Source organism: Tamandua tetradactyla, chromosome 19, assembly GCF_023851605.1.
Source record: "Tamandua tetradactyla isolate mTamTet1 chromosome 19, mTamTet1.pri, whole genome shotgun sequence".
Taxonomy (NCBI): Eukaryota; Metazoa; Chordata; class Mammalia; order Pilosa; family Myrmecophagidae; genus Tamandua; species Tamandua tetradactyla.
The window spans coordinates 44,272,989-44,299,429 of NC_135345.1; the positions used below are offsets into that span (position 1 = coordinate 44,272,989).

At 34.2% G+C, this 26,441-nt stretch overlaps 1 protein-coding gene and 1 pseudogene across 2 annotated transcripts in view; both read left to right on the forward strand.

The window, feature by feature from the left end:
• The window catches only part of TMEM33 (transmembrane protein 33), a 28,458-nt gene extending 8,572 nt beyond the window's left edge, over nt 1–19,886 (forward strand). Inside the window, exons 6-8 of one of the 2 annotated variants that reach the window (XM_077136757.1) lie at nt 1,365–1,498; nt 6,939–7,022; nt 14,126–19,886. In XM_077136757.1, the coding sequence (XP_076992872.1) occupies nt 1,365–1,498; nt 6,939–7,022; nt 14,126–14,255 (348 nt within the window). In that variant the 3' untranslated portion in view covers nt 14,256–19,886. The remainder of the gene's footprint in view (nt 1–1,364; nt 1,499–6,938; nt 7,023–14,125) is intronic. The other variant, XM_077136756.1, reaches the window with a different exon arrangement.
• LOC143663726 (methylglutaconyl-CoA hydratase, mitochondrial pseudogene) lies at nt 1,797–2,868 on the forward strand (annotated as a pseudogene).
• Nucleotides 19,887–26,441: the final 6,555 nt, after the last annotated feature.

A 26,441-nucleotide genomic window follows, 5' to 3' on the forward strand; every position in this document is an offset into this window, starting at 1 on the left:
AGTACTTTAGGGACTACTCAATTTTTACCCTTAAGAGTCCCAGATATTTTAATTATATTACTTGGTAATCCTGTTTTGTTACGGTTTGAGAGAGATCGGCATCATTTTTTGTAAAATAATTTGTTTTTTTTAATTCTCTTTTTAATACAATTTTATTGAGATATTTTCACATACCATATAATCATCCAAAGTGTACAGTCAGTGTGGTTCATGGTATCATATAGTTTTGCATTCATCACCACAATCAATTTTTGAACATTTCATTGTCCAAAAAAACCATATATTAGAATAAAAATTAAAATAAAAATAAAATTACAAACATCCCATACCCCTTATCCCACACCCCATTATTTATTTATTTTTGTTCTCATTCTTTTACTTATGTGTCCATACATTAGATAAAGTGTCAGCCACAAAGTTTTCACAATCACACGGTCATACTGTAAAAGCTATATAGTTATAGTCTTCAAAAATCAAGGTTATTGGAATACAGTGTAACTGTTTTAGATATTTCCTTCTAGCTATTCTAATACACTAAAAACAAAAAAGGAACATCTGTATAATGCATAAGAATAACCTCTAGAATGACCTCTCAACTCTATTTGAAAACTTTCAGCTACTGAAGTTTTATTTTATTTCATGTCTTTTCCCCCTTTTAGTCAAGAAGGCTTTCTTGGTCCTGTAATGCTGGGTCCCGGCTCATCCTTGGGACTCATATCCCACTGGGGAGGACAGTGAGTTTACCTGCTGAGTTGACTTAGAAAGAAAGGCCACATCTGAGCATCAAAAGTGGTTCTCTGGGGTTGACTCTTAGGCATAATTATAAGTAGGCTTAGCTTCTCCTTTGCAGGAATAAGTTGCATAAGAGCAAGTCTCAAGATTGAGGGCTTGGCCTATTACATTGGTAGTTTCCAATGCTTGTGAGAATATTAGAAATTCTGCAGGTGGGGAAGTTTAATATTCCCACGTTTTTTTCCCAGTTCCTCAAAGGGTTTTACAAATACTTTTTTATTCTCTGCCCAGAATACTCTGGGATGTATCAAGGCATCACACTAACCTGTACAAACTAGCAAGGTCTCACTTCCTATTCAAATTTTAATCATTTTTAAAGTAAAACATCAGAATATGAAGAGGATTCTTAAAGTTCTTTTTTTTTTATACTCTTAAAATACACAGAGTACAATAAAGCAGGAAAATATAGTAACTTTTGTCCTTTAGTAGTTTGTAAACTTCTATACCATCATTTCCAAATAATTTGCTTTTGGTTCTATTTCTTCCTGGATATGCTCTTTATCTGAAGAAAGGAAATAGTTGAGAGATAAAAATGCTTCATTGTTTCTAATGTTTGATTTCTTTTGTTTTAGGCAAAGGGTTCAAATAGTTTTCCTCTGCTGAGATCTGTCTTGGATAAATTAAGTGCTAATCAACAGAATATTCTGAAATTCATTGCTTGTAATGAAATATTCTTGATGCCTGCTACAGTTTTTATGCTTTTTAGGTAAGAATAAAAGTAACATTTGTTTGGGAGGCTTATGACGAAGTGAAGATAATAAAGATAACAACTCAAATTTTTTATCCTGTTTAAGTTGGTTGAAGTAGATATTGACATATAGAGCCATGTGGATCTTTGTAATCACCTAATCCAACCCTTTTCACTTTGTATAGGTAGAGAAACTGGGACATTACAGCAAACCTAGGAATTTGTCTTATGTATCACACCTTGTGATTTATTGTTTACTATTTTGAAAATTAATTTCAGAATCACTGCTTTTGGCATTCAAAGGCCCATGCCATAAACAGAAACCAGTGATAATGATGGCAGCTATGCCATTGATGGCCTTGCAGGCTGGCTGTGCCCATTTGGTCACCACTTGCTGTGTGTAACTTGGGCTGGGGTTGGGGCTTCCCGGATCTGCGTTGAGGGTTGGACCAGGCCTTGCACAGCTGGGGTGGGTGCACCCAGGAGAGGCTGCAGCTCTGAGGTTAAGGTAGAGGAAAAGCTGTGTATACAGTACCTGAGGAGGAAAATTGAGGTGCTGATGTTAAGGAACAAGTCAGAGTGCACTCCACGGAGTTGGTCCTTTTGTCTCCAAAGCAAGAGCAGTGATTGTTGAAATAGCTAGTCTTCCAGTGCCAACTATTGCAGCAATAAATGGACTTACATTAGGTGGTAGCCTTGAACTGGCTTTAGCTTGTGATGTAAGAGTGGCACCTTCCTCTGCAAAACTGGGCCTGGTTGAAACAAAGCTGACAATTATTCTTGGTGTGGGGGGAACACAGAGATTGCCACGCACCATTGGAATGTGGCAAAAGGAGCTTATCTGCATATGTGCTAGATGACCATGAAGCTTAAGCAGTAGACTTATCAGCCATGTTCTAGAACAGAATCAAGTAGGGGAATGCTGCATACAAGAAGGCCTTGGACCTAGCAAGAGTTTGTACCTCAGGGACCTGTGGCAATGAAAGTGGAAAATTAGCAATTAATCAAAGAGTGAAGGTTGATTTAGTAACAGGGTTAGCTATAAAAGCTCGTTATGTTCAGACCATTCCAAGAAGATAGGCTTGAAGATCTTCTTACTTTTAAAGAGAAAAGGCCCCTCTCACTATAAAGGAGAGTAAGAGAAAAACATATAAAGATGTACCTCTGACAGTATCTTTAGATGCACTGTATGCCTCAGCATATGGAATTTCAACCAACAAAGTGAAAAGCAAATTATTCATATAGTGTATTAAGCATCTGGAATTTATGCTTACGTGTACTTTGTTCAAATTATATCATGTCATATTCATTCAGATTGATAAAGCTACTAGTGTATATTGTCAAAGACCTAGGTCCAAAATTAGTTATACATTTAAAAAATTTCTCACATATGAGGCTTTCCATTTTTATTTTTTTAATGTGAATAATTTATATATTGCACACTGTAGGAAATAATATTGATTATATGTTTAGTGTGTTTCTTAAAGAAAATAAAATGATTTCTGTATACCAAAAAAAAAAATCACTGCTTTTGAAAAAATCTTGAGAAATTATTTATTCCAAATTGAGATGATTTTTCTTATAGTAGGAAAAAATCTTAAATTATGTTGTAGTATTAAATTTTTTTAACTTTTTATTGTGGTTACCTATATACAACACAAAATTTCCCATTTTAACCATTTTCAATATACAATTCAGTAGTATTCATTTACCTTCACAGTGTTGTGCTACCATCCCCACCATCCATTACCCAAGTTTTTTCATCACTTCTAAGACCTTACCCCCATTTGCAGTAACTCCCCATCTGCTCCCTCTTCCCTTGTTCTCCCATTTCATTCCAGGTAACCTATGCTTTGGTTTACTAAAGCTGATGAAATGCAATATGCCAGAAATAGACTGATTTTTAACAATGGGGATTTATTAGTTTACGAATTTACATGTCTAAGGCTGTGAAAATGTCCAAATTAAGTCATCAGTAGGATGAAACTTCTGAAGACTGGTTACTGGCAAGCTTGGGCTTTTCTGTTACATAGCAAGGCACAAGCCAGCATTTGCTCATCCTTCTCTCCTAGCTTCCATTGCTTCCATCTTCGGGCTTTAGTGGCTTCCTCTCTCAGCTTCTGTGAAGTATGTCCTCATCTCTCAGCTTGTCTGGGGCTTTTTTCTGTGAGCTTCGGTCTGTTTACTGTGTATCCTTTATCCTCTTACATAGGACTCCTTGAATGAGGTGGGTCACATCTCAATTGAAATAGCCTAATCTTAAGGTCCCAGCTACAACAGCTCTACACACATAATAGTGGATTAAATTTAAGAACATACTTTTCTGGGATACGTAATCTACTTTCTGCCTCTATTTTGCTGAATATAAGCTAGATCCATTGTATTTAATAAACCATGCCACATTGTGCTCTAAAAGGTCTGAATCACCTTTCCATAATTTCATGAATATGTAATGAACTTTTATGTTTGTGGGTTATGTAATTATATTTCATTTTAATATGCATTATCTTGATTAATTAGTGAGGTTTTTATATACCTGACAGTTACTCCTTTCTTTAGCAGTTTCTTTTTAAATGAATAACAGAATTTTTTAGAATTTCCTTATAAATGTTTCTTTTCCATTCTTTTAAATAACGTTTTCTTCAGAACTACAGGATTGACACATGGTACTTAAGGTCTGGGGTTTTGAACTAATATCATCTAGGTAAAGTTCTAGAATGGTACAATGGAAAGGCTTCCTAGTGGATGTTAGGAACCTGGTTCTAGGTGATGTGACCATTAACTTGGCCTTCTGAGCCTTGATTTTCTCATTTAAAAGGCCAATAGTAGTTGACATAGGTGATTTAACATCCTTCCAGCTATATTCTTCCATGAATGCTTAATACAGGATTTGATGGAGCTGTATTTATCAATTATTCAACTCTTAAACTTTCATTGTAAAGGTTAATAAAGTCTTCTCTTATCCTGGAAGCTGAAGGCACCTGAAAGGAAAGTGTAGTATAACCTTGGGTAAAAGAAAAAAGGGACAAGATCAAAACTCCCCCCAGTATTTTCCCCGTGATTTATAGGTCTTACTTTTCATCTTTCTCTTTTGTGATCCTGATCTGACACTTAAAACCTAGTTTGCACTTTAATTAGGAAAAGGACTTTTTGCCCTCTAATATTTTTATTCATTTTTCTGTTTTTGGGATCACCTAATTATGATCTTGGGTCATACCAGGTCCTGTGATTTATTTCATATAACTGGATGAAGATCAAAATGGTAGATATTGAAACTAGTTCATTATAAGAATATAATTGATGTCCACATCTGAAACCTCCAGATTCTGTGTAATAAGAAAAATTTATTATGCTTTTTTTAAATCAGCTTTAGATCATTACAATAAAATGCTGCCATGCCATGCACACTTACACAAAAAGCCTCTTCTCGGCACTGCAGTGAATTTTTTGTTGGAGCACTATGTTTTGATTGCACTGGTACATTAACTCACTGTGCTACTTAATATTTTACTTAAACACTTGGGTAAAAATTTATCACTTTAGTTTTCAAGATTATTGTAAAGGAAAAGAGAATTCACCAGAAATATTTAAATAAATAAATCGATTTGTTGTTCTAAAAAATTAAAATAAGGTTATAAGGTTTTATTCAGTCCCTAACAGGAAAAGCTGTTATGCCACTTGAATGTAATGCAAACATATAAAATCATTGGTATTCCTTATATACTCCCCTTATGTGAAAAACACAGTCTAAGAATACTTTACAGGTTATACCTGTAGTAATAATGTTCAAAGTACTGTATTTAAAAATGAATGTATAGTCTGAATTTATCCTATATATACATGCACATGTGTGCAGACAAAAGGATGATAATTATGGCTTTATAGACTGGAATCATCCAAAGTATTTTTTAGTAGGGAGTTTTAAAAATAATGGTACATGCATAAAATGGAAAATTTGAAGCTGTAAAACAGTGAGGTAATTTATATGTTATAATATGGACTGATCTCCAAAACAAAGTAAGTGAAAATGTTAGAACAGTGTAGTACATTTCTTGTCTTTTTTTTACATGGGTAGGCACCAGGAATTGAACCTGGGTCTCTGACATGGCAGGTATGAGCTCTGCCACTGAGCCACCATGGCCCGCCCAGTACATTTCCATTTATGTTTTGTTGTATCTGTGTGTAAGGGTATATATTTATTTATTTATTTCTGCCACAGTTTCAAAATCTTTAGGGTGTAGATGATGATAATATCACCTCCCTCTTAAGAATTATTATATGGATACAGTGAATTATATAAAGTGAGCACTGTATTAGTGGCAGTCATATATACTTTACATAAATATCTGGTAGGCTATATTAGAAATTATTATAGCTTTGGAAATTATAGGAAGGGGATAAATCAGATAATGGAAGACTTGTTTTTAGTGAATATTCTTTTCTACTTCTATTTTCTAGAGTATTACTTTTTCAATTAAAAAAGTTAAAAATTTGTCAGATATTTATTTGGGAAGATGGATGTAGCGTTCAGTTTAGTGATAAGTTTGTAATCTGTTTTTTTTTTTTTTTTTTTTGGTAGGGGTGCATGGCTCAGGAATTGAACCTGGGTCTCCCGCATGAAAGGTGTGCATTCTACCACTGAAATACTGTGTAATCTGTCTTTACCATGAAAATAATATCACACAATTTAAGAAAGCTAAAAAAAACCCTAAAACCCAGATTTTAGCATTTTAATGTATTTTCTCCAAAAATTATTTTTAAAATAGCTGTAATAATCAGTATAGTTTGTATTCTTCCATTTTGGAAGTTGCTATATGGTTTTCATAATCAAGATTTTAAATAACTGTATACTGGGTATATCAAATAAACCTACTTTACTTGACCAAGCCCTTTCTGTCTACATTAGGTTGTTGCTGCATTTTGTTTGTAGTTATTTCATTGCATGTGTTCATCCAGTAAGCTTTTCCTAGGGAGGAATTTCAGACTTGGAATTTCATTAAAATATAAAAAATTCTTGGGGTACTATAATTGTGCTTATTAACCAAGAACAATAATTAACATAGCCTATGTAAATTTTCTAGTAAGTCTGTGTAACTTTATTAGTTTTTTCATTTATTTACAATGATCCACTTCATTTTAGTGTTTTATAAAGTTTTCAGATGTATCAGTAGTAATTATGGGAGCATTTATGTAACATTTTGTAATTTTTAAATAGTTTTTTAAACCTTCAAAAGTAATGCATATGTGAATACATGCTTATAAAAATATAAACAATAACGCTTTACTCTATACCATCATACATTCTTGTATTTCCTTTTTAGAGTAATAGACTTAGATGTGATAGATTTTACAGTGACCATTTGATGAGTGAAGACATAATTATTCTCTAGCTGAATTGCTTTTAAGTTTTGAGGTTGTGACAATGTAAATTTAAGAATTTTGTATTCGTTTATTTCAGTGGTCAAGGAAGTTTACTCCAGCCTTTCATATACTATAGATTTCTTACTCTTCGATATTCCTCTCGAAGAAATCCATATTGCCGGTAAGCTACTGATTAGTTTAAATCTGTTTATTTTAAGTGTAATGTGAAAATAATAGTAGTAGTAATCCACAAGAGTTATTTAGTTGATATGTTAAAATTTAGAAGCAAGCCGTGTTTTTGGACATTAGAGTTCTAGGGCCTAGTACTAACGGCTTGGTGAGGAAGATTTTGTATTTCTTTTCAGAAGCAGACTGGAGTTATCTTGACTACCTCTTAAACACTACTATAGCCTTAGGGTAGTTCAAGTTGTGTTAAGACATAAACTCCACTCTCCAGGACTTTTCTAGTGAAGAAACGAAGACACATCAGATAAAAGAAAGAAATGATACTTGAAAATACAGTATTCACAAGTCAGTATATGATAGGCTGCCACATGTTTACTTTATCATATCAGTATTATATGGTAGTCTGTAGGAGGGAAATATCATTGGGCCAGAAGATAAAACAGCCTAGGACGGTTTTACAATATAGAGTTTTTTATTTGTTCTGGAAGGATTAAAGCCTTTGAATAAACAGTGAGAATAAGGGTGAATGTTTTAGGTAGCCATTAGGAGCACTTGTTAAGAGGCAAAGTGGTGTGAGTCATGTTTGAGGACACTGAATAGACCTGTTTGACTATAATGAAGATTCTGTATGGCAGGTTACTGGAGCTAAGAGTGGAAAGGGTACACTGGAGTCATATCATAAAACTTTCTAAATTTCAGGAATTTATCTTAAATGTTTGGCAATAATGGTGATGTCCTACACAACCAAAGTATTCTTCTGGTAGCCTTGTGCAAAATAGATTGAAGAAGAAAAAAAGGAAAGCATGAAATATTTTAGGAATTTACTATAGTGTTCCAGGAATTAAGGCATAGAAATTCTTATGCAGAAAACTATGAATCTTTTTTAGTATTTTTATTGAGAAATCTGCATACACATACAGTCCATACATGGTATGCAGTCATTGGCTCACAGTATCATCACACAGTTGTGTATTTATCATTGTGATCATTTTTAGAACATTTGCATCACTCCAAGAAAATAAATTAAAAGAAAAAACTCAGTCATCCCATATCCCTTTCTCATCCCCCTCATTGACCACTAGTATTTCAGTCTACCCCATTTTTACCCTTTATACCCCCATTCTAATTTGCTAGCTGCTAGAATGTGATATACCTGAAAAAGAATGGCTTTTAAAAGGGGAATTATTAAGTTGCAGGTCTACAGTTCTAAAGCTGTGAAAATGTCCAAATTAAAGCAAGGCTATAGAAATGTCCGATCTAAGTCAGCCAGGGAATACCAAACCAGTTCAAGAAGGCTGATAACGTTCAGGGTTTCTCTTTCAACTGGAAAGCACGTAACAAACATGGCAATGTCTGTTAGCTTTCTCTCTAGACTTCTTGCTTCATGAAGCTTCCCCAGGGGCATTTTCCTTCTTCATCTCCAAAGGTCTCTTAGCTAAATGAATTCTCATGGCTTTCTCACTTTTTCCAAAATGTTTCCTTTTAAAGGATTCCAGTAAACTAATCAAGACCTACCTGGGTGGAGTTACATCTCCCTCTAATCAAGGTTAATAACCATATTTGGGCATGATACATCTCCATGGAGATAATCTCATCAAGTTCCCAACCTGCAGTGCTGAATAGGGATTAAAAGAAACAGCTGCCTCTACAAAATGGATCAGGATTAAAACATGGATTTTCAAGGGCACATAATCCTTTCAAACTGGCACACCCCCTTATTATTTACTTATTTTTAATCTTTAGTTTTTTACTCATCTGTCCATACCTTGAATAAAAGGAAACACGGCTTTCACAATCACATGATCACATTGTAAAAGACGTCATTATACAGTTGTCTTCAATACATCATAAACTAAAAATTATAAAAACTATATAATGCATAAAATGCATAACAATAACCTCCAGAATAACCTCTTAACTCTGTTTGAAATCTTTAGCCACTGAGACTTTATTTTGTCTCATTTCTCTCTTTCCCCTTTTGGTCAAGAAGTCTTTCTCAGTCCCATGATTCTGGGTCCCATCTCATCCCGGGAGTTCAGTCCCACATTGCCAGGGAGATTTACACCCCTGGGTATCATATCCCATGTACAGGGGAGGGCCACGATTTCACCTGCTGAGTTGGCTTAGAGAGAGAGGTCACATCTGAGCAACAAAAGAGGTTTTCTGGGGGTGACTCTTAGGCATAATTTTAAGCAGGCTTAGCTTCTCCTTTGCAGGAATAAGTGTCAAAGGGTCGGTTCTAGTTTGCTAGCTGCCTGAATGCAATATACCAGAAACAGGATGGCTTTTAAAAAAGGGGAATTTAATAAGTTGCTAGTTAACAGTTCTAAGGCTGAGAAAATGTCCCAATGAAAACAAGTGTATAGAAATGTGCAATCAAAGGGATCCAGGGAAAGATACCTTGGTTCAAGAAGGCCAATGAAGTTCACGGTTTCTTTCTCAAGTGGAAGGGCACATGGCAAACACAGTCGGAGTTTCTCTCTCAGCTGGAAAGGCACATGGCGAACATGGCATCATCTGCTAGCTTTCTCTCCTGGCTTCTGGTTTCATGAAGCTCCCCGGGAGGCGTTTTCCTTCTTCATCTCCAGAGGTCGCCGGCTCGTGGACTCTCTGCTTTGTGGTACTGCTCTCTGAATCTCCATTCTCCAAAATGTTTTTCTTTTATAAGAACTCCATTAAACCAATCAAGACCCACCCAAATGAGTGGAGACATGTCATCACCTAATCCAAGTTAACAACCACTCTTGACTAAATCACATCATCCAGGGAGATGATCCGATCACAGTTTCAAACGTACAGTATTGAATAGGGCTTATTCTACCTTTATGAAATGGGATTTTGATTAAAACATGGCTTTTCTAGGGGGCATACATCTTTTCAAACCAGCACAGGGTCAAACCCCAAGATGGAGGGCTGAGCCTGTTGAACTGGTTGTCCCTGTTGCTTGCGAGAATATCAGGAATTCCCCAACTGGGAGGTTGAATATTTCCTCCTTTCTCCCCAGCCCCCCAAGGGGACTTGGCAAATACTTTTTTTATTCTCTGCCCAGATTACTCTGGAATATACTGAGGCATCACACTAACCTATACAAACCAACAAGATCTCACGTCCTATTCAAGATCCCATATACTTATGGCATTCAGCTAAACTGACCATACAAGTTAGTTATGTAATGCGCCACCCAAATACAAACTTTGCATCAAATAAACATCTCTTCCTTTGGTCTTAGACAGAAGTTGATAGAAAACTATGAATTTTGATCTCAAAAATTGGAGTAAAACTAAAATGAACAGCTGTTTTGGTAAAAACTAATTTTTAAAATGTTTCTTAGATACTAATGTTAACATACTTTTTGTTTTCAAGTTTAAAATAAATTCATCATGTAGTAGTTGAATTCAGTCAGAAATCCAAGTAGTGTATTAGAATGATCTCTATTATATTGTAACAAGCAAAGTGAAAAGAATTGAATTTGAATACTGCTCCATTATTTACTAGTTGTATGGCTTTAGACGTTAATTAAATTTGAATTTTTTCTTTGGTAGACCAGAAAATGTAGTGAGAGTGAAACAGAGTAATGTGCTTAAAATCTATTAAGTTCTTCATAAATGGTTTTATTTTCTGTTTTCTGTGATTCTGATTCTTCCTTTGAGATCTTTTGTGCTTTTTAAGACAATGTCTTTTTTTGGAGCACTTCCTGAATTAGAGCTTACTTATTTTAGACATGGATTCTTAATGAGTCCCTAGTGGTAAATAAACTTTCATCTGTACTGGATTCCATGGAATTTTGCCTTTTCTTTCTGGTCCATTCATTTCAGACATTATTTTTCTGGTTCCCTGCCCTGACAATAATTTTTCATCAGCAGATTTGCTTCTCTGTGCTCTGTTATACTCCCTTCTTCTCAACTCCCATTTTCTCTACATGCTGTGAAGTTATATCAACACTTCTAGAAATTTAGAAATGTTCAGTGGAATGTAAAAGAAAAGATAGCAGTAGATAAGATAACACAAATATGTGCTAAACATCTTCAAAGATTTCCCATGAGTATACATCTTAATCAAAGCAGTGGAAAGTCATGGAAAAGATTTGGGTTCATAAATGTTGATAAATAACTTTTCCTATCCTACAGTTTTTTTTTTGTTAGAGTTTTGAGGCTCAACATCAGTAGTTTGTACCATTTTTTATCTGTTGTATTATTTATTTTCAAGTTGGTGGTATCAGTCCTTAGTAGATGAGTATTGAGAACTGTGCATTCTGGTAGCCACTAGTCACATTTGGCTATTTAAATTTCAATTAATTAAAATTTAGAAAATTTAAAACTCAATTCCTAAGTTATGTTGACAACATTTCAGGTGTTCAGAAGCCACATGTGGCTATTGGGCACTCTATTGGACAGCACAGATATACAGCATTTCCGTCATTACCTTCAGTTCTGTTGTTAGCATTGCTCTAGAGAAACTCTGTAACTGGGTCTGGATTATGCCAGAGATGAGAGTGGGGAATAAAATAAACAGCCATGTGACATGAGACAAGTTATTCACCTCATTGGACCTCATCTATAACCTGATGGGATTTGACTAGAGTAGTTTCAAGGTGACGCTTTATTCATTTGATTGATTCTTTCGGAAAACAGTGATTGTGTGTTGGTAATAAGACAATGTAGAATTAAAATATCTGCTTTCAGGAAACTTAGAGCTGAGTTAATTAGACAGCTATGTAGTAAATGCAATGATCAAGGTGCTGTGATAACAGAGAAATAAAGGAGACAGATGAGAATTCACTGCAGAGATGGTTATTTTAAGTCAAGTCATTAGAAGACTGAGCCTGAGTTCTGTGTCTAAGTTCAGGCACATAAATGCCTGAAAATGCTTGTAAACCAGTAGTTACATATTGCTGGAGCCACGGAAGTATAGGAAAATGATGATGATCTTTGCTCAGAAAGGAAGATGGGACTAGATCACAGAAGGGTTTGGATTTTATTTCAAGGTAGGAAGAGTTTAATGTGGAGGGTTTGGAAAGATGCTAAAATCTGATTTAGAAATATCATTCCAAAAATGGATTGCAGGCTTGTCAAGAGGAAAAAATGATAGACTAATTTGGAGTCCAGTCCAGATAATATTAATTAATTTAGTGGTAAAGGACAGAGGAGATAAATTTGAAAGATATTAGGAGGTAGGTCTTGGGACTTGTGGAAGAAGAATGAGGTAAAGAAGTCCTCCAGGTTTCTGGCCTGGGAGCCTAAGCGAGTTGTGAGTAATGGTGCTGTCACCAAGATAGGCAATACAAGAAGGGCAGGCTTTTGGATAAATGTGCGTCTTTCCAAATTTCTTGTCTTTGTATAAGAGCATATTAAATACTTAAAAAAATAGATTTATTGCTTTTTTCTCACTGTAAAAAAATAGGATACAGAAAAATAGAACAGGCATTGCGTCTTATGCAGGGGTTAGGTTTGTGAGTCAGTACATAAGGTGAAAATTGTGAAATGCCAATATCACCCTTGATAATCCTTCAAATGTACTTATAAAATTACAAAATACATGATTTTAGTGTGCTGTACACAGTAATGTACAGTATGTAATAAAGAGTACTTTGTAGGCAGTGAGCACAGTGAAGACCATGTCTACAACTTTGGGCACAGACATGACAGAGCTGGAACTGAGGAGTCATGGCAGAATGGCAGGAGATGAAGTAGAATATTATGGAGAGTCTTGGATGTTATGATGAGGGGTGGGGCTTTCTAAAGTAAATAAAGCCATTTTGATCAGCTGAATGATCTACTGGAAAGTAACATTTATTGAGCATTTACTATGTAGTCTCATTTAAACTTTGTGATGTTTATATTCCTATTTTATAGGATCTATTTTATGGATCAGGAAAGCTCTGAGAGACATATTATGGAAATAATGGGTGGAATTGCATATACTATATAATTTTCTCTTTCTTGCTCTTTTTTAGAGCTAATTGAATTTGCCTTAGTTAAATGTGAGAGTGATGCAACTAAGGAAGAAAATATAAATTGTCCCCAATCTCAGCCCTTGAGATAGCAGTTTATTATCTATCTTCTAAGCATTTGAGAGTAGTTTGCATACATCATGCTCCTTTACCACTTAAAATTTCCATGTGTATTTCCTAAGAACAGAGATATTCACTTAATGTCGCCATATTAAGTACACTTATCAGGTTCAAGAAGTTTAACATTGTTATAAAGCTTATAATCTGTTTTTTTAATTTTTTGAATTGTCCCAATATCTCTCTTGGGGCATTTCTCCTCCATTATTACTGGATTCAATCCAGTGTCATGTATTCCATTTAACTCTCACATCTCTTTAGTCTCTCTTTTGTTAATTTAATTATGGTAACATATATACAGCCTAAGATTTCCCATATTAACCACTCCCAAGCATACAATTCAGTGGCTTCAGTCACATTTACACTGTGCCACCATCACCACCATCTCTTACTGAAATTCCTCCTTACCTCAGATACCCTACCCTCATTATACATCAACTCCCCCACATTCCTTCTCTCCTCTCACCCCATTAACATGTAATTTATTTTCTGTCTCTGAATTTGCATATTTTAGGTATTTCATACAAGTGAAGTCATAAAATATCTCCTTCTATTGCTGGCTTATTTCATTCAACATGATGTTTTCCAGGTTCATCCATGTTGTAGCACATATCAGAACTTTAGTCCTTTTTTATGGCTGAGTAATGTTTCCTTGTATGATTATACCACATTTTGTGTGTCCATTCATCTGTTCATGGACATTTGGGTTGCTTTCACCTTTTGGCAATTATGAATAATGCTACTATGAATATTAGTGTACAAATATCTGTTCAAGTCCCTACTTTCAATATTTTGGGTATATACTTAGAAATGGGATTTCTGGGTCACGTGATAGTTCTGTGTTAACTTCTTGAGGAACCATCAAACTGTTTTCTTCAAATGAATTTCTGATTTATTGAGAATTTTTGTGTATTTTTGCTTTTCATACAATGCCTTCTAGTTATTTCTTTTACTTCACTTTTTTTTAATGAACATGGGAAATACTTGCAGCATTATGTTACTTTCTGAAAGAAAATAATTTTATCTTGCAGGACCCTGTTCAATGAACTGAGGATTGTTGTTGAACACATAATAATGAAGCCTGCCTGCCCACCGTTTGTGAGAAGACTTTGTCTCCAGAGCATTGCCTTTATAAGCAGACTGGCACCAACAGTTGCGTAGTTTAGCATTCAAGTATCTATTTTTAGCAGCTGGTACTTCTGCTAGGGATTTGTAAATTCCAGGTGTTACACTGACCTCAATCCAATTTAAATATTTACCTAAATGCATCTCAGTAGAAAAATAATCATCTTCCTGGCATGTTAAATCAAGCCTTTTAAAAAGTTTCCGAGAAAATTTTATTGTGCCGTGTAGCTAATGGTTAAGGAAGTTTATATCTTGTGACAAATGTACCAAATTCCTTTTAGATGTTATGCCTTTATCATGAAGTACATTTATTTTTCTTGTAAAAATAGCTCTTAAATTTGTCATAATCTGATTGGTACTCTCAGTTTGTATCTAGCATGGGTTCATTGTGGTAATATTAACATGCATGACTTCAGTATCTTTTGAGACAGTATTCTGCCATTCAGTGATTTTGGTTGGTGATTTTGACAGAAGAACTTTCCACTGTATTTAATTTCAAATTGTTATTAGACTGACTTTGTGCTGCTTTAATTGGACAGATTTAATTGGATTTACCATTTATATTTGTTATTCTGTGAGTTTCCAAACTTTATTTACACAAATACTTCTGGTTTTTAATATATTAAAAAAAGGCCCAATTGAAAGCTTGTTATCCAGCTGTTAAATATATGGGGTCACCTGACCATTTTACATTAGAAAGCAGTACTTTCAAGGCTGTCCTTTCAAAGATCCTTTGGGTAACAATATCCAATAGGAAGTCCTTTTACAAATGTGGACACGTAGGTTATTAGTATTATTATGTAAAAAAGTAATTAGAATTACTTTTTGGATTTTTGACTGCCAGTTTTCTCGGTTTCTTAGGCTTAAATTTTCATAGATAAATGCAGCAGTTCAGATGCCTTTTGAAAGGAGTGTAACTGAAGATTGAGAAGTCCACATGACTATCCTTGGTGTCTATTCTGAAATAATAATGAGGACTAACCTGTAGATTACATATTTACCCATCAAATCTGATTTAATAGGTTAAATGGAAAGGTTTATGGGTGAAGTTACTGATTGGGAGTCAGGTTGGGGAGGAGTTGTGGAAGAATAAGTGTGCATTTTAGTTTTGTAATGCACAAATAAATTTGGAGGAATAGGATGTATTATACAACTGATTTGGGTTGTATAAAATGTTAAATCCTGTTTATTCGGCTTCCATGAACTCCTATAACATTCATTCTGGTCTGCATTACTGTTACATGATTGGAAATGCTAAAAACATTACAAAATTGTAGTACAGAATTACTAATGGTTTTTGTAACCAGTTTTCTTCTCTGCATGTGATTTGAATTTATCAAATATATTCATTAGTACCTTGTCAGTAAAATTTTTTGTTCAACCTCCTGATCTAGACAAATGTGATGTTCTTAGGAAAAAATGACAGGAAATTCTACTTGATAGCTCTTACTTGCTTGAACTCAACTGTAGCCAGCTATTTTTGCATTTTTGTAATTATCCACTAAGTTGGAGAAATAGCCTCATAATACATAGTTGATTTTGTGCTCACACACATGCGTCTGTGTGTGTGAGGCTAACCTCATTATCACTATGTAATATGATGGTTTAAAAACTAAAATTTCTAGAGCAATAAAGCGACTGTAAATTTAAGTAAACAGTACATTATTAATTTCTAATGATGAATAAAAAATTGTCTTGAATATATCAAGAAGTTTTGGCAGCTGAAGTCATATTTATTTTCTAATAAATATGAGGTTATAAGATTGTTTTGGTTTATTTGTTTTGTATAATTATTTTTCATCCTGAGATAATTTTAAATTTATAGAAGAGTTTCAAAAATAGTTCAGAGTTCCTAGGAACTCTTCTCAGCTTTCCTTTATGTTAACATACATAACAAAGAACTTGTATAAAAACTAAGAAATTTATCCTGGAACAATACTCTTAGCTAAAATATAACACTTATTTGGATTTCACCAGTTTTAAAATTTTTTTTATTTTTAAATTCCGTTTTTTGTGTGCTCTGTTTTTACCATGATCATCTTTTATTTTTAATAACCTATAAGCATATGTTTTGAGTTTTTCCTCTCTGTTTTGAAAAATTATTGTTGGTCAAAAAAGATTTTTCCGAATAATTCAGGTTGGTTTTAACAAAAAAAATTTTAATATTAAAACCACTACACTTGAAGACAGTTTTTGCTTTATATTGAGGCTTTTATCACATAACAGGATTGTAATCTCTGATTTGTGCATGTTTGACTGAATGGAAATAGAGATTTGTTCCTTAAAGGAAGGCTTGATTAAATAAAATACTCCTAGGTTCCTAAAAAAAAAAATACATTTTACAATCTGAGCATTGCTAGATGTTTAATTTGCACACAGTCATAGTTTAGAAGTTATGCAGTTTGAATATGTACAACCAGCTAATTTGACATCTGAAATAATACGGTAACATATGCAACTATCAAATTAAAATTAAGGAAATACAATGATTGTATACTGAATGAACACTATAGGAAAAATTAAATCTTACTGCATAGTTGAACTTATTTGTACGTACTGATTTAAAAGAAGTTCACGTGACATGTTGAGTATCTAATTCTTCAGGAAGTGGTATAGTGCATTGTTCTAGCACTTAAATATTAAATCTTCCTGACAGGTGGAAGTCATACACGAAACCTCCATTATTTTAATATAGCACGGATTCTATTTTTCTTTGTATACTTAATTCCTTAAGAATAGAAACTTTTTAGAATCACCAAAAGAGAAATTTCTTAAAATACAATTTGTATTTAAGTTTTCTTGGAATAAAATTCACTATAGTAAATGCTCCTGGAAGGAAGCTAACCTAATTATTACTGTTTTTAAATTTGGATATTTAGGAACTTCCTAGAGAAAATCAAGACATGCTAATATTAAATCAAAATTATGAAATATCAATGGAGTCTGTTATATTACTAAGATTTACAGAAGTATTAGAATGCTTTCCTTTCTTCCTAAAAATAAGGCTCAGAAATTCAGATTAGATGTGGAAGTTTTAGACATGAATGTTGTTCATCCTGGAAAGAAAAATATGTGTATATATAATAAGACAAGCAGAACTGAAAGATTTAGTTTTTAACGTTTCAGATCAGAATGAATGAAATTAATTTTGAGGGATTGTGGTAAAGACCCTTAACTAATGCTGAGAAATTTATTTTGACTAATATAGTTATTTTGAAAGCCTGCCAGTCCCCTTCATATCTAGCCTCAAAGCTTTCATACAAATTAGACTAATTTTGGTACTTTGAAAACTCATTGGAGAAAGTGGCCATGGACAAAATATGTTTATAATCAGTAGGTGGCACTCTCCCCCCACCTGCCCCCACCTTGTTACAGAAGCAGTGTTGAAAGGTTAAATGCCACTGAAAGTGCTTAGCCATAAAACTAAGGTTCTGAATTCCGTGACCCTTTTTATGTGCAATCATTCAATATTCAGCAGATATTTAGCAAGCATTTACTGTGAGTACATTTTTAAAATAATGAGAGTATATTTCAAAAGCTGGAAAAAATACCTTCTCAATATCTGCTTTCTAGGAAAACAGTAAAATAGGCCACGGTTGGGTTGGCATTATTCAGATGATGGTCTGGTTTTTGTCTTTTCATTCTAAGTGCCTAAATTATCTAACCAGATCAGTTGTAAAGCAGCTCTTCTGTATTTTCAGATGTAGGAAACTGTTACTTAGAATATTTTTATTGTCATTTTGTAAGTACACAAGATAGAGCTAATTCAGCCTCTTAAAATTCAGATAATTCTCAGTAATAAACAAGCATATTGAACTTTTTGTCTATTGTATAAGGAATGATGCATAGATTTGAAAATTCAATTTGGATTGACGAGACTAGTTTTTCTTAACACCTTTTTGGCGTTTCTCTAGGATTAAGAGAATTCCACAGAGGGTATGTGATAGTATAGTCAACAAATAGTATACTAAAGTCATTCATTTATAAATCTAGGAGTTATTTCCATGGGTTGCTTTAATGAGCATTCCTCTTATAATATTCTGGGTGGAAGGTTATTGGGTCTGTTTTCAAGGGTTAGAAAGGAACTACTGAAAGTTTGGGGAGGTTTTACCTAGTGGTTGCTATTCTAGGAGACATTTACCTTTTAAGGTAGTATTTAGGTAGAGTTCTTTAGAAAGGTACACATTATTCCACTGTGAGGAATTAGCTCTAGAGTAGCCTTTATTTTCTTGTGCAGTGCATATAGGAAGACTAACAACTGGGTTTCAGTTGATTTAACAAGAAGTAAAGTGTGGTATTTTTTTATTCTAAAGCAGATTCTTTTTCCTAGAAAAGAATAAGGAAAAATCATAGATATCTTTGCTGGAATCTAAAAGTTAGCCTGTATTCCAGGAGGGAAAGGGCCCAAGAATCATTTCACTTTTTCCTTCATAGTCTTATGAGCTATTTTTTAGTGCTCAGCATTTTGATATTAACCTTTTTTTCTTGCTTCATGACAGTTTAATTTCAGACTTAATTATTTTCTTTTGTAACTTTGAAATAGAAGACTTCCTTTTGACATACATTTTTGCCTACATACACATTTGTAAGTTGAGACCAAATGAGCAAAGTCTTGGGCAGTTAACATTTATGATGTGTATATATTGGAACAAATGTGAAAGGGTCACAAAGATTAGAAACAGAGTCATAAAAAGCTGCTTGAGTTTTATAAATGCATTACTTTGGGTGCTCTATAATGGGATATTGAACTAAAAATTTGTATATACAGTGTGTCAGCATTTCTTAGTAACTTCTCTTGAATCCATTTTTAATATCTAATATTGAATAGGTTGGGGAGTTTAATTCTTCAGGCCAATATTATCCAGACTATATAAATTTATAAAAATAAATTGAAAAATTCATCATTCCCTTGAATTAAAGACCAAAGCACATAAATGCTAATATAGGGCTCAGAGGGGAAATAATAGTTCTGCATATTTGAGAAAATGTGAAACCCTTTCAAGAAAATTTAATAAACCTAATAATCATAGGCTGCTGACACTAAGGAAAAAGGACGTCATTCGCTCTTTTCTTTTATGCAGCAATTTACTGGTCCCTACTGATTTCCAAATTGGATCACTGTAGTAAATTATCCATGCTGCTACCTGTGAAAGTAAACCCTGGGATCCATATTTGTTTTGTGTTCTGCTTAAATCAGCAAGAATGATAAATCTGGTGGTGTGAAATTGGAAGTATCAAGGGTTTCTTTGGTGACTGAGCAAAATAATGTCTCCACTTGTAATTTATTGTGACCTTTTTTCACTGTATGTGCTTTGTATTCTAGTATTTATTTCAATACAAATTAAATTGTTGTTCCTTCATCTGTATTGTTAAATCTAAGATTTTATTGATGTAAAAATCAAATTGTGTAATAAAAATCTCTCTGGATTTAAGCAGATTTAAAAATGATATGTTGCGAAAGAACATTTACCATTGGAATTCAGTTTTCCTTTGAGTTTAATTTAATCCTCACTGTTAGACTAAGGTGAATTTAAACACACTTCTATTGTTCCCAGCCCAGCACAAATAATTGAAATGCTGTGCTTTTGTGATCTAATGGTGAATCTGGAAAAAAAAAAAGTTAAATTACAGTGGCTCTCAGTTGACTGCTTATTTGCCTCTGTATTTTTTCTATCTAGTGGAATTTATATTGTAGTAGATGTTATTCATAATCCTAAAATGATTTCACAATACACAATATATCCAAAATCATAAATCAACACAGTAACATAGAGGAATGTATTGCCCTTCTAGGCATTTAAAACCAGTAGATATTTTCTGTGGCACTTTAACATCTGTGCTGCTAAGCAACACACTGCACAAAGCAAGTTAAATTCTTGTCCACTTGGAGGTTATAATCTTAGAGGCTTTCTAGAAATCATTTGTGTAAAGACAATTCTGATAAGGTAAATATTGAGTTATAAATGAGTTGTTCACATAAGGGAAAAAAATGGTAGTACAACAAATGAAAAGAATATTAGGAAAATTTATTTCCTAAAGATTAATGGTATAACGTCCTAGGGACATCCACGTTCTTGTTTCATAATACTCTTTGGATCTGTTTATGAGGTAATTCTGAGCTTTGGGAAGGGAAAGGTTGTTTCATTCCTTGAGGTTATTTGAATGGAAAGATTCCTAAAAGAAGTGGTAAACTGAGATTCCTCAGAGTTACCAGTTTAAGCAGGTGGTATGTCAACAAAGGTCTTTTTTAAAAATTATTTTAATATGGAGAATTTTGAACATTCATAAAAGAATAATATAACAACCCTCCATAATCTTATTACCCAGCTCTCACAATCCTCAGTTCTACCCATTCTACCCCTGTTCACTTTCCCTTCTTGGCTTAAATAATTTCACATTTTATATCACTTAACAATAAAATTTTCATTATCTCTAAAAACATAGATCCTTTTAAAAATCAATATAAAAATTAATAACTTGTCTTTTAGCCTGGATGACTAGAAGTGATATGACTAACAGTAAAACCCAAATATGAAAAAGGCTTGCATTATTTTAAAACTACAGTATGAACAGAGGGAAAAATCTAGTATTTTTTAGTAAATACTATATAGCTACCCTCAAGAACACAGAGATCAACACCTTCACCCTCTTGAGGAAGTGACAAGGGAGATTTTGCCTTTTCACTCTTAACTCTCTCCTTTAAAGGAGACCGTGTTCAAAGATTTTCCTTGAAAACATGGGAGTGTGGGATTTTAATTGGCAGTCTCACCAGAAACAGAATGGAAGCACGCTGTTTCTTCAAAGGAAGCAGGGTGCTGCTAACCAAAGTAATTTAGGTTATAGCATTAAGACAGGGTTATGTAACAACATTGTTCTCATTAATTACTTTTAAAACTAAATACTTTCAAATAATGAGATTCTGGAATTCAGGTCAATTTATTCCCAACTTTTGTTTTTTAACCTTTAAATTCCTGTTTTGTTTTGTTTTAACAACCCAGGAATTTGTGGTATTTTAAATTCCTCAGATTTAGAGTTCTGTAACCACTACCTAGAGTTTCAATAATAATACATCATTTCATTTAAGTTAAAAAAAAAAAAAGAACTTCAAGGCAAAGAAATGAAACTTGCAGTTATCCAGAGTAAAATGGGAATGTCTATTTTGGTCATTAACTCATAAAAGATACATACATTCAGGATCTAAAATAATGGTCCTTGGGCTATGAATTATCAGATTCATGAGTTCTAGTCAGTAATAGCCAAAGCATGTAGTTTGTCTTTTGAAATTTTTAAGATTACCTTTTTTTTTTTAACCCCTTTATAGAAAAGGCTAAACTTTCCTCTTGAGCTTATTGTACTGTTGGGCTCATTTTGAATACTTTTTATTTATCAGTAATATCCTATATATATATAAACTTTAATTTTCTCTTTCATGAAGTTCCTCAATTTCAAAATAAAAGCAAAAGGATATTTCCTACAAAAATATTGGAACAGTTTTTAGAGGAACATTTTAATTTGGGCTCTTTAATTTTTAATTATTTATGAATATTTAAACAAAAATGTTTTCAAAATTAGTAATAGGAAACGACCAGTGTTCCTTTACCTTTAAATGCTGCAGCAAAGTCAAAATATAATAAATAATTATTATTTATTATAATAAATATATTTATTTATTATATAAAATTATATAAAAAATAATATCTTAGTTTTTATGTCCATTATTCTTGCTCTTAAATGGTTTGTGGCATCTATTGTTAAAAATTATATACACATATTTATATAGTACTAGTATGTGTTCAGTAACTTAATATTTCTCGACCCTTTGACATTAAAATGCACAAATAGCCTTGAATTATATTTATAAAATCATTCTTAACCTATTTATTTTCTACCTATTGGTAATCAGATTCTCAAAATTTAAAACATTAGAATCTTTCTTTAATTGTAAGCAAACTGCCCCCTGGTGGCAAGTTTTCTGAAAAATAATTCTAGTGGCTCTCATTTTACATATAATCAAAAACCATAGGGGTGTAAGAAAACTGGGACCTAGTCTGTAAGCTCTTATAGCAGTCACATTTAGTCTGGAGTGGTAATTCTAGATTTTGAGGGGCTGTTTTTGTATATGTATAACCTGGGTATTTAGAGAGAAGAATGAATGCTCGGGTTGAGATTAAGGTAATTCAGAATACAGGAGTAAGGAGGACATTGTGCCTGTATTTTAGAACTTCACCTAATCTTTGATGCCAAAGGAAGAAAGGTTTATTATGTCCAGAACCTTGGTTTTCTCTAGCACATAATCTAACCCAACCTATCTATCGGGATAGATCATTTAAACAATCCAAACACAGGAAGCACAGAATAAGAATGAGAGCCTTTAATCCTGTATAGTTTAATGTAATGCCCAGATACATCCCAAAGTATATTAAGCAGATAATCAAAAAGCCCCTTGAGGGATGGGAGAAAAGTGATGTAACTAATAAACTTTACCACCGGGGCAACCTCAGATACTGTGCCAAACATTAGGGATACCCAAATCAAAAGGCCAAGCTCTTGATCTTGAGGCTTGCTCTGGTGAAGCTTATGTATGTTGCGGAGAAACTTAGCCTACCTATAGGTATGCCTAAGAGTCACCTCTGGAGGATCTCTTTTGTTGCACAGATGTGGCCTTTCTCTCAGCCCAACTCTACAAGTGAAACCATTGCCCGTCCCTCCTTGTGGGTTGTGACATCCAGGAATGAAAGTCTCCCTGGTGGTGTGGGAGATGATCCCAGGAATAAGCCTGGCCCTGGACCCCTGTGATCAATAATGCCATCATGGGGCGGGCCACGGTGGCTCAGCAGGTAAGAATGCTTACCTGCCATGCCCGAGGACCCGGGTTCGATTTCCGGTGCCTGCCCATGTTAAAAAATAATAATAATAATAATGCCATCATGACCAAAAGGGGGAAAAGAAGTGGTGTAACAAATAAGGTATCAGTGGCTAAGAGAATTCAAATAGAGTTGAGAGGCTATGCTGGAGTTCACTCTTATGCATGCTTCAGTTAGACACTGCTACCTATCATAACTTGCCAAACCCCAACCAAAATCATTCCTGCTAATCCCAAAGAACACCTACAGCATTACATAAAATTTTACAAAGTTTCTGTGTCCTAGGGTAACTCTTCAAAACCTGCAACCTCCAGATGGGTCCCTGGACCAGATAAGTCCTGAAATTCAGAGGGACCAGCCCTTCCAGAACATTAACTAGTTCCATCCCCCTATGCCATATTATCAACAACCTCTTCCAACATAAAAAAGTTATAATGAGCATAGCCCAAATACCCCTACAGAATGGGAGATTGAAGATGATGGTGGAGTTATACAGAGAAGGTCAGATTTAACAAATGAGTATGAGTGCTGAATTTTCTTTTCTTTTCTTTTATTCTTTTATTCTGAATTTAATTTCTTTTAGCCTCCAGTACTGTAGAGCAGCTAGAAATAAAATCCTAAAATTGTGGAATTGTAACTTATACCAAACTCGAATCTGTTCTACAACTAATTGTTGCATGTTGTTCTACTTTGCTAGCTGCCGGAATGCAACACACCAGAGACGGATTGGCTTTTAATAAAAGGGGATTTATTTTGTTGGTTCTTCAGAGGAAAGGCAGCTAACTTTCCACTAAGGTTCTTTCTTATGTGGAAGGCACAGGATGGCCTCTGCTGGTCTTCTCTCCAGGCCCCTGGGTTCCAACAACTTTCCCTGGGGTAACTTCTTTCTGCATCTCCAAAGGCCTGGGCTGAGCTGCAAGTGCTGAGATGAGGAATGCCAAGTTGCTTAGCTGTGCTACTTGGCGCTCTCTCATTTAAGCACCAGCCAATTAAGTCAAACGTCACTCATTGCAGCAGACACGCCTTCTAACTGACTGCAGATGTAATTAGCAACAGATGAGGTTCACATACCGTTGGCTTATGTCTGCAGCAACAAGACTAGGTATGCTCACCTGGCCAAGTTGACAACTGAATCTAACTAACACATGTCCACCCCTTGTCAACTTGGCACCTATATATATATATATATCACCTTAAACCATACTTAATTTCCAAATGAAAACAAATAAGCACACATTTTTTTCTTTTACCTGACAATACTCAACTGTCCTGCATATAACTGGAAACACATTAAATCTCTCCAGAATAGGGTATAAATCCTTGGGCAACATTCATTCCTAAACTTGATATCTTACAACTTAAATAGTATAACATGAACAAAACAGCATTACAGTCCTCATTTCTGTAATTGATCACGTGGTCGAAGTTCATATTTATCACTTCCTTCTTTCACTACCCATTCCATGTTCCCTTTCCCCTCAGCAAGCACTTCAGCTGGCCGTGGTTCTTTGCCTGGTGGGGTGACCCAAACCTTCATTCCTGAAGTTTCAGAGCCATTAGTAGTCCTGCCTGGATTGTGTTGTTGCAATTTTCCATTGATTTTAATCACAGGGCATGGTAGTACTAACAGACGCCCTAGGGGATCTCCTATATTCCAAGAAAACTCTTCTTTGAAATCTGAAATTTAAAATTTGAAATTTATTGCTTTTATGTATATATGTTATTTAAAGAGAAGAGGAGTATAACAGAGAAGACAGGATTTAACAAATGAGTATGACTGCTGAATCATTATATTGATATTTCTGTTGGTCTCCAATATCTTGGAGCAGCTAGAAGAAAAATTTGAAAAATCCTTGAACTGTAACCCATACTAAACTTTAAAATCTGTTCTATAACTACACGTTACAATGTTCTTGAGAATTTATTCCTTTTTTGAATGTATGTTGTATTTCACAATTTAAAAAATAAAACATAGGGGTAGAAAAAGAGAAACAGCTTGACTTGATTTTATTTCCAGTTGGTTTTTACATTAAAATATCTAATCAAGGTTAAAGAAAAAGTATGAAAAGGCTTTTTACTCATAATTGCAATCTTTTAATGTTGTAAAGAGTTTTAGATCATTATCCCTGGCTAATCACTGTCAGTGTTCAAGGTGACTAAGTGAGCTAATGAATTTTTCAATCATGTTTATAAGACAAGTAGACCGACTTTTTTTGCCTCTATTTTTAAAGACAGAAACCAAAATAAAAGAGGATAGTTATGTCCAGTTCCACAGACTAGTCAGCAGGAATTCCTGATTGATAATCTATTAAGGAACTCATTCAGGCCATGTTCACAGAATGCATGCCCATTTTTATATTTAAGTGACAGAGTCTTAGAAAACAACAGCCAATGGATGTTCTTTAGCATACCATCATAATTTGGGTATTCACATGATTAATTCTTTCTTTCCTAAAATTTGTAGAGGAACTTTAAAATGATTCCAGACTTAGAAGGGGCCTCTAGACATTTCCTGTTTGTCCAAAAGCAGCAGACTCAGAAAAGTGGTCTTAGACATTCTCATGTGTCTTCAGAGTTTTGAGCAAGGATAAAAGGAAATAATCTCTAGTAAATGAACGTTTTTGATTGTCACATGGATCTCATCTCCTAAGTGCCATGCCAAGAAACAAAGTATTGCAGAACGATTTAAATCAAATATTCTGTTTCTTTTGCCTAGAAATAATACATTATTACTTATAGACATTAGTAGAACTTAACACTGGTTAATTATATTTTAATGTCATTTCTGTATTATCTTCTGTTTATAGATGGTCTAGCTCATCTTCTATATTTTATTTTCACCATTAAACAGAATACACCACAAACCCTTTTGAAAGGTATAAAACAAGTTTGGGTTATCATAACGAATCACTTAGTAAATCTGGTTGTAAATTACAGTGCAAAATCACATAGGATTTTTTTTTAAATGTTGCTGTTAAGGTTGGTCAAGACTCTCAAGTACAGAGCCAGGACCCCTGTTTTCAACTAGCTACTTACCTTACTCAAGGAAAGTAAACTCAACGGATAATATCACAGATGGACAAATCTATCTAGGGGCCACAGCTAAAATAGATGCATTGGCCTGTGAAAGCACTGTCAGGAGTAATGGGAAGACTGACTGAGCTGTAAAGTAAATGGTTTATGTATGGGTAGCCAAATTTAAAAATTTTAAAACACTGCTAATTAGTAGATCCAATTTAGCTTATGGGCCACCAGACTGTGGTCCCTTCCTGGGCCAGTGTTTAATAGTGACGGGCTCTGCCCTAGACCCTCTTTGACTTCTTATCCTGGCAAATTGGGCTGAGTTACATGTTAACTC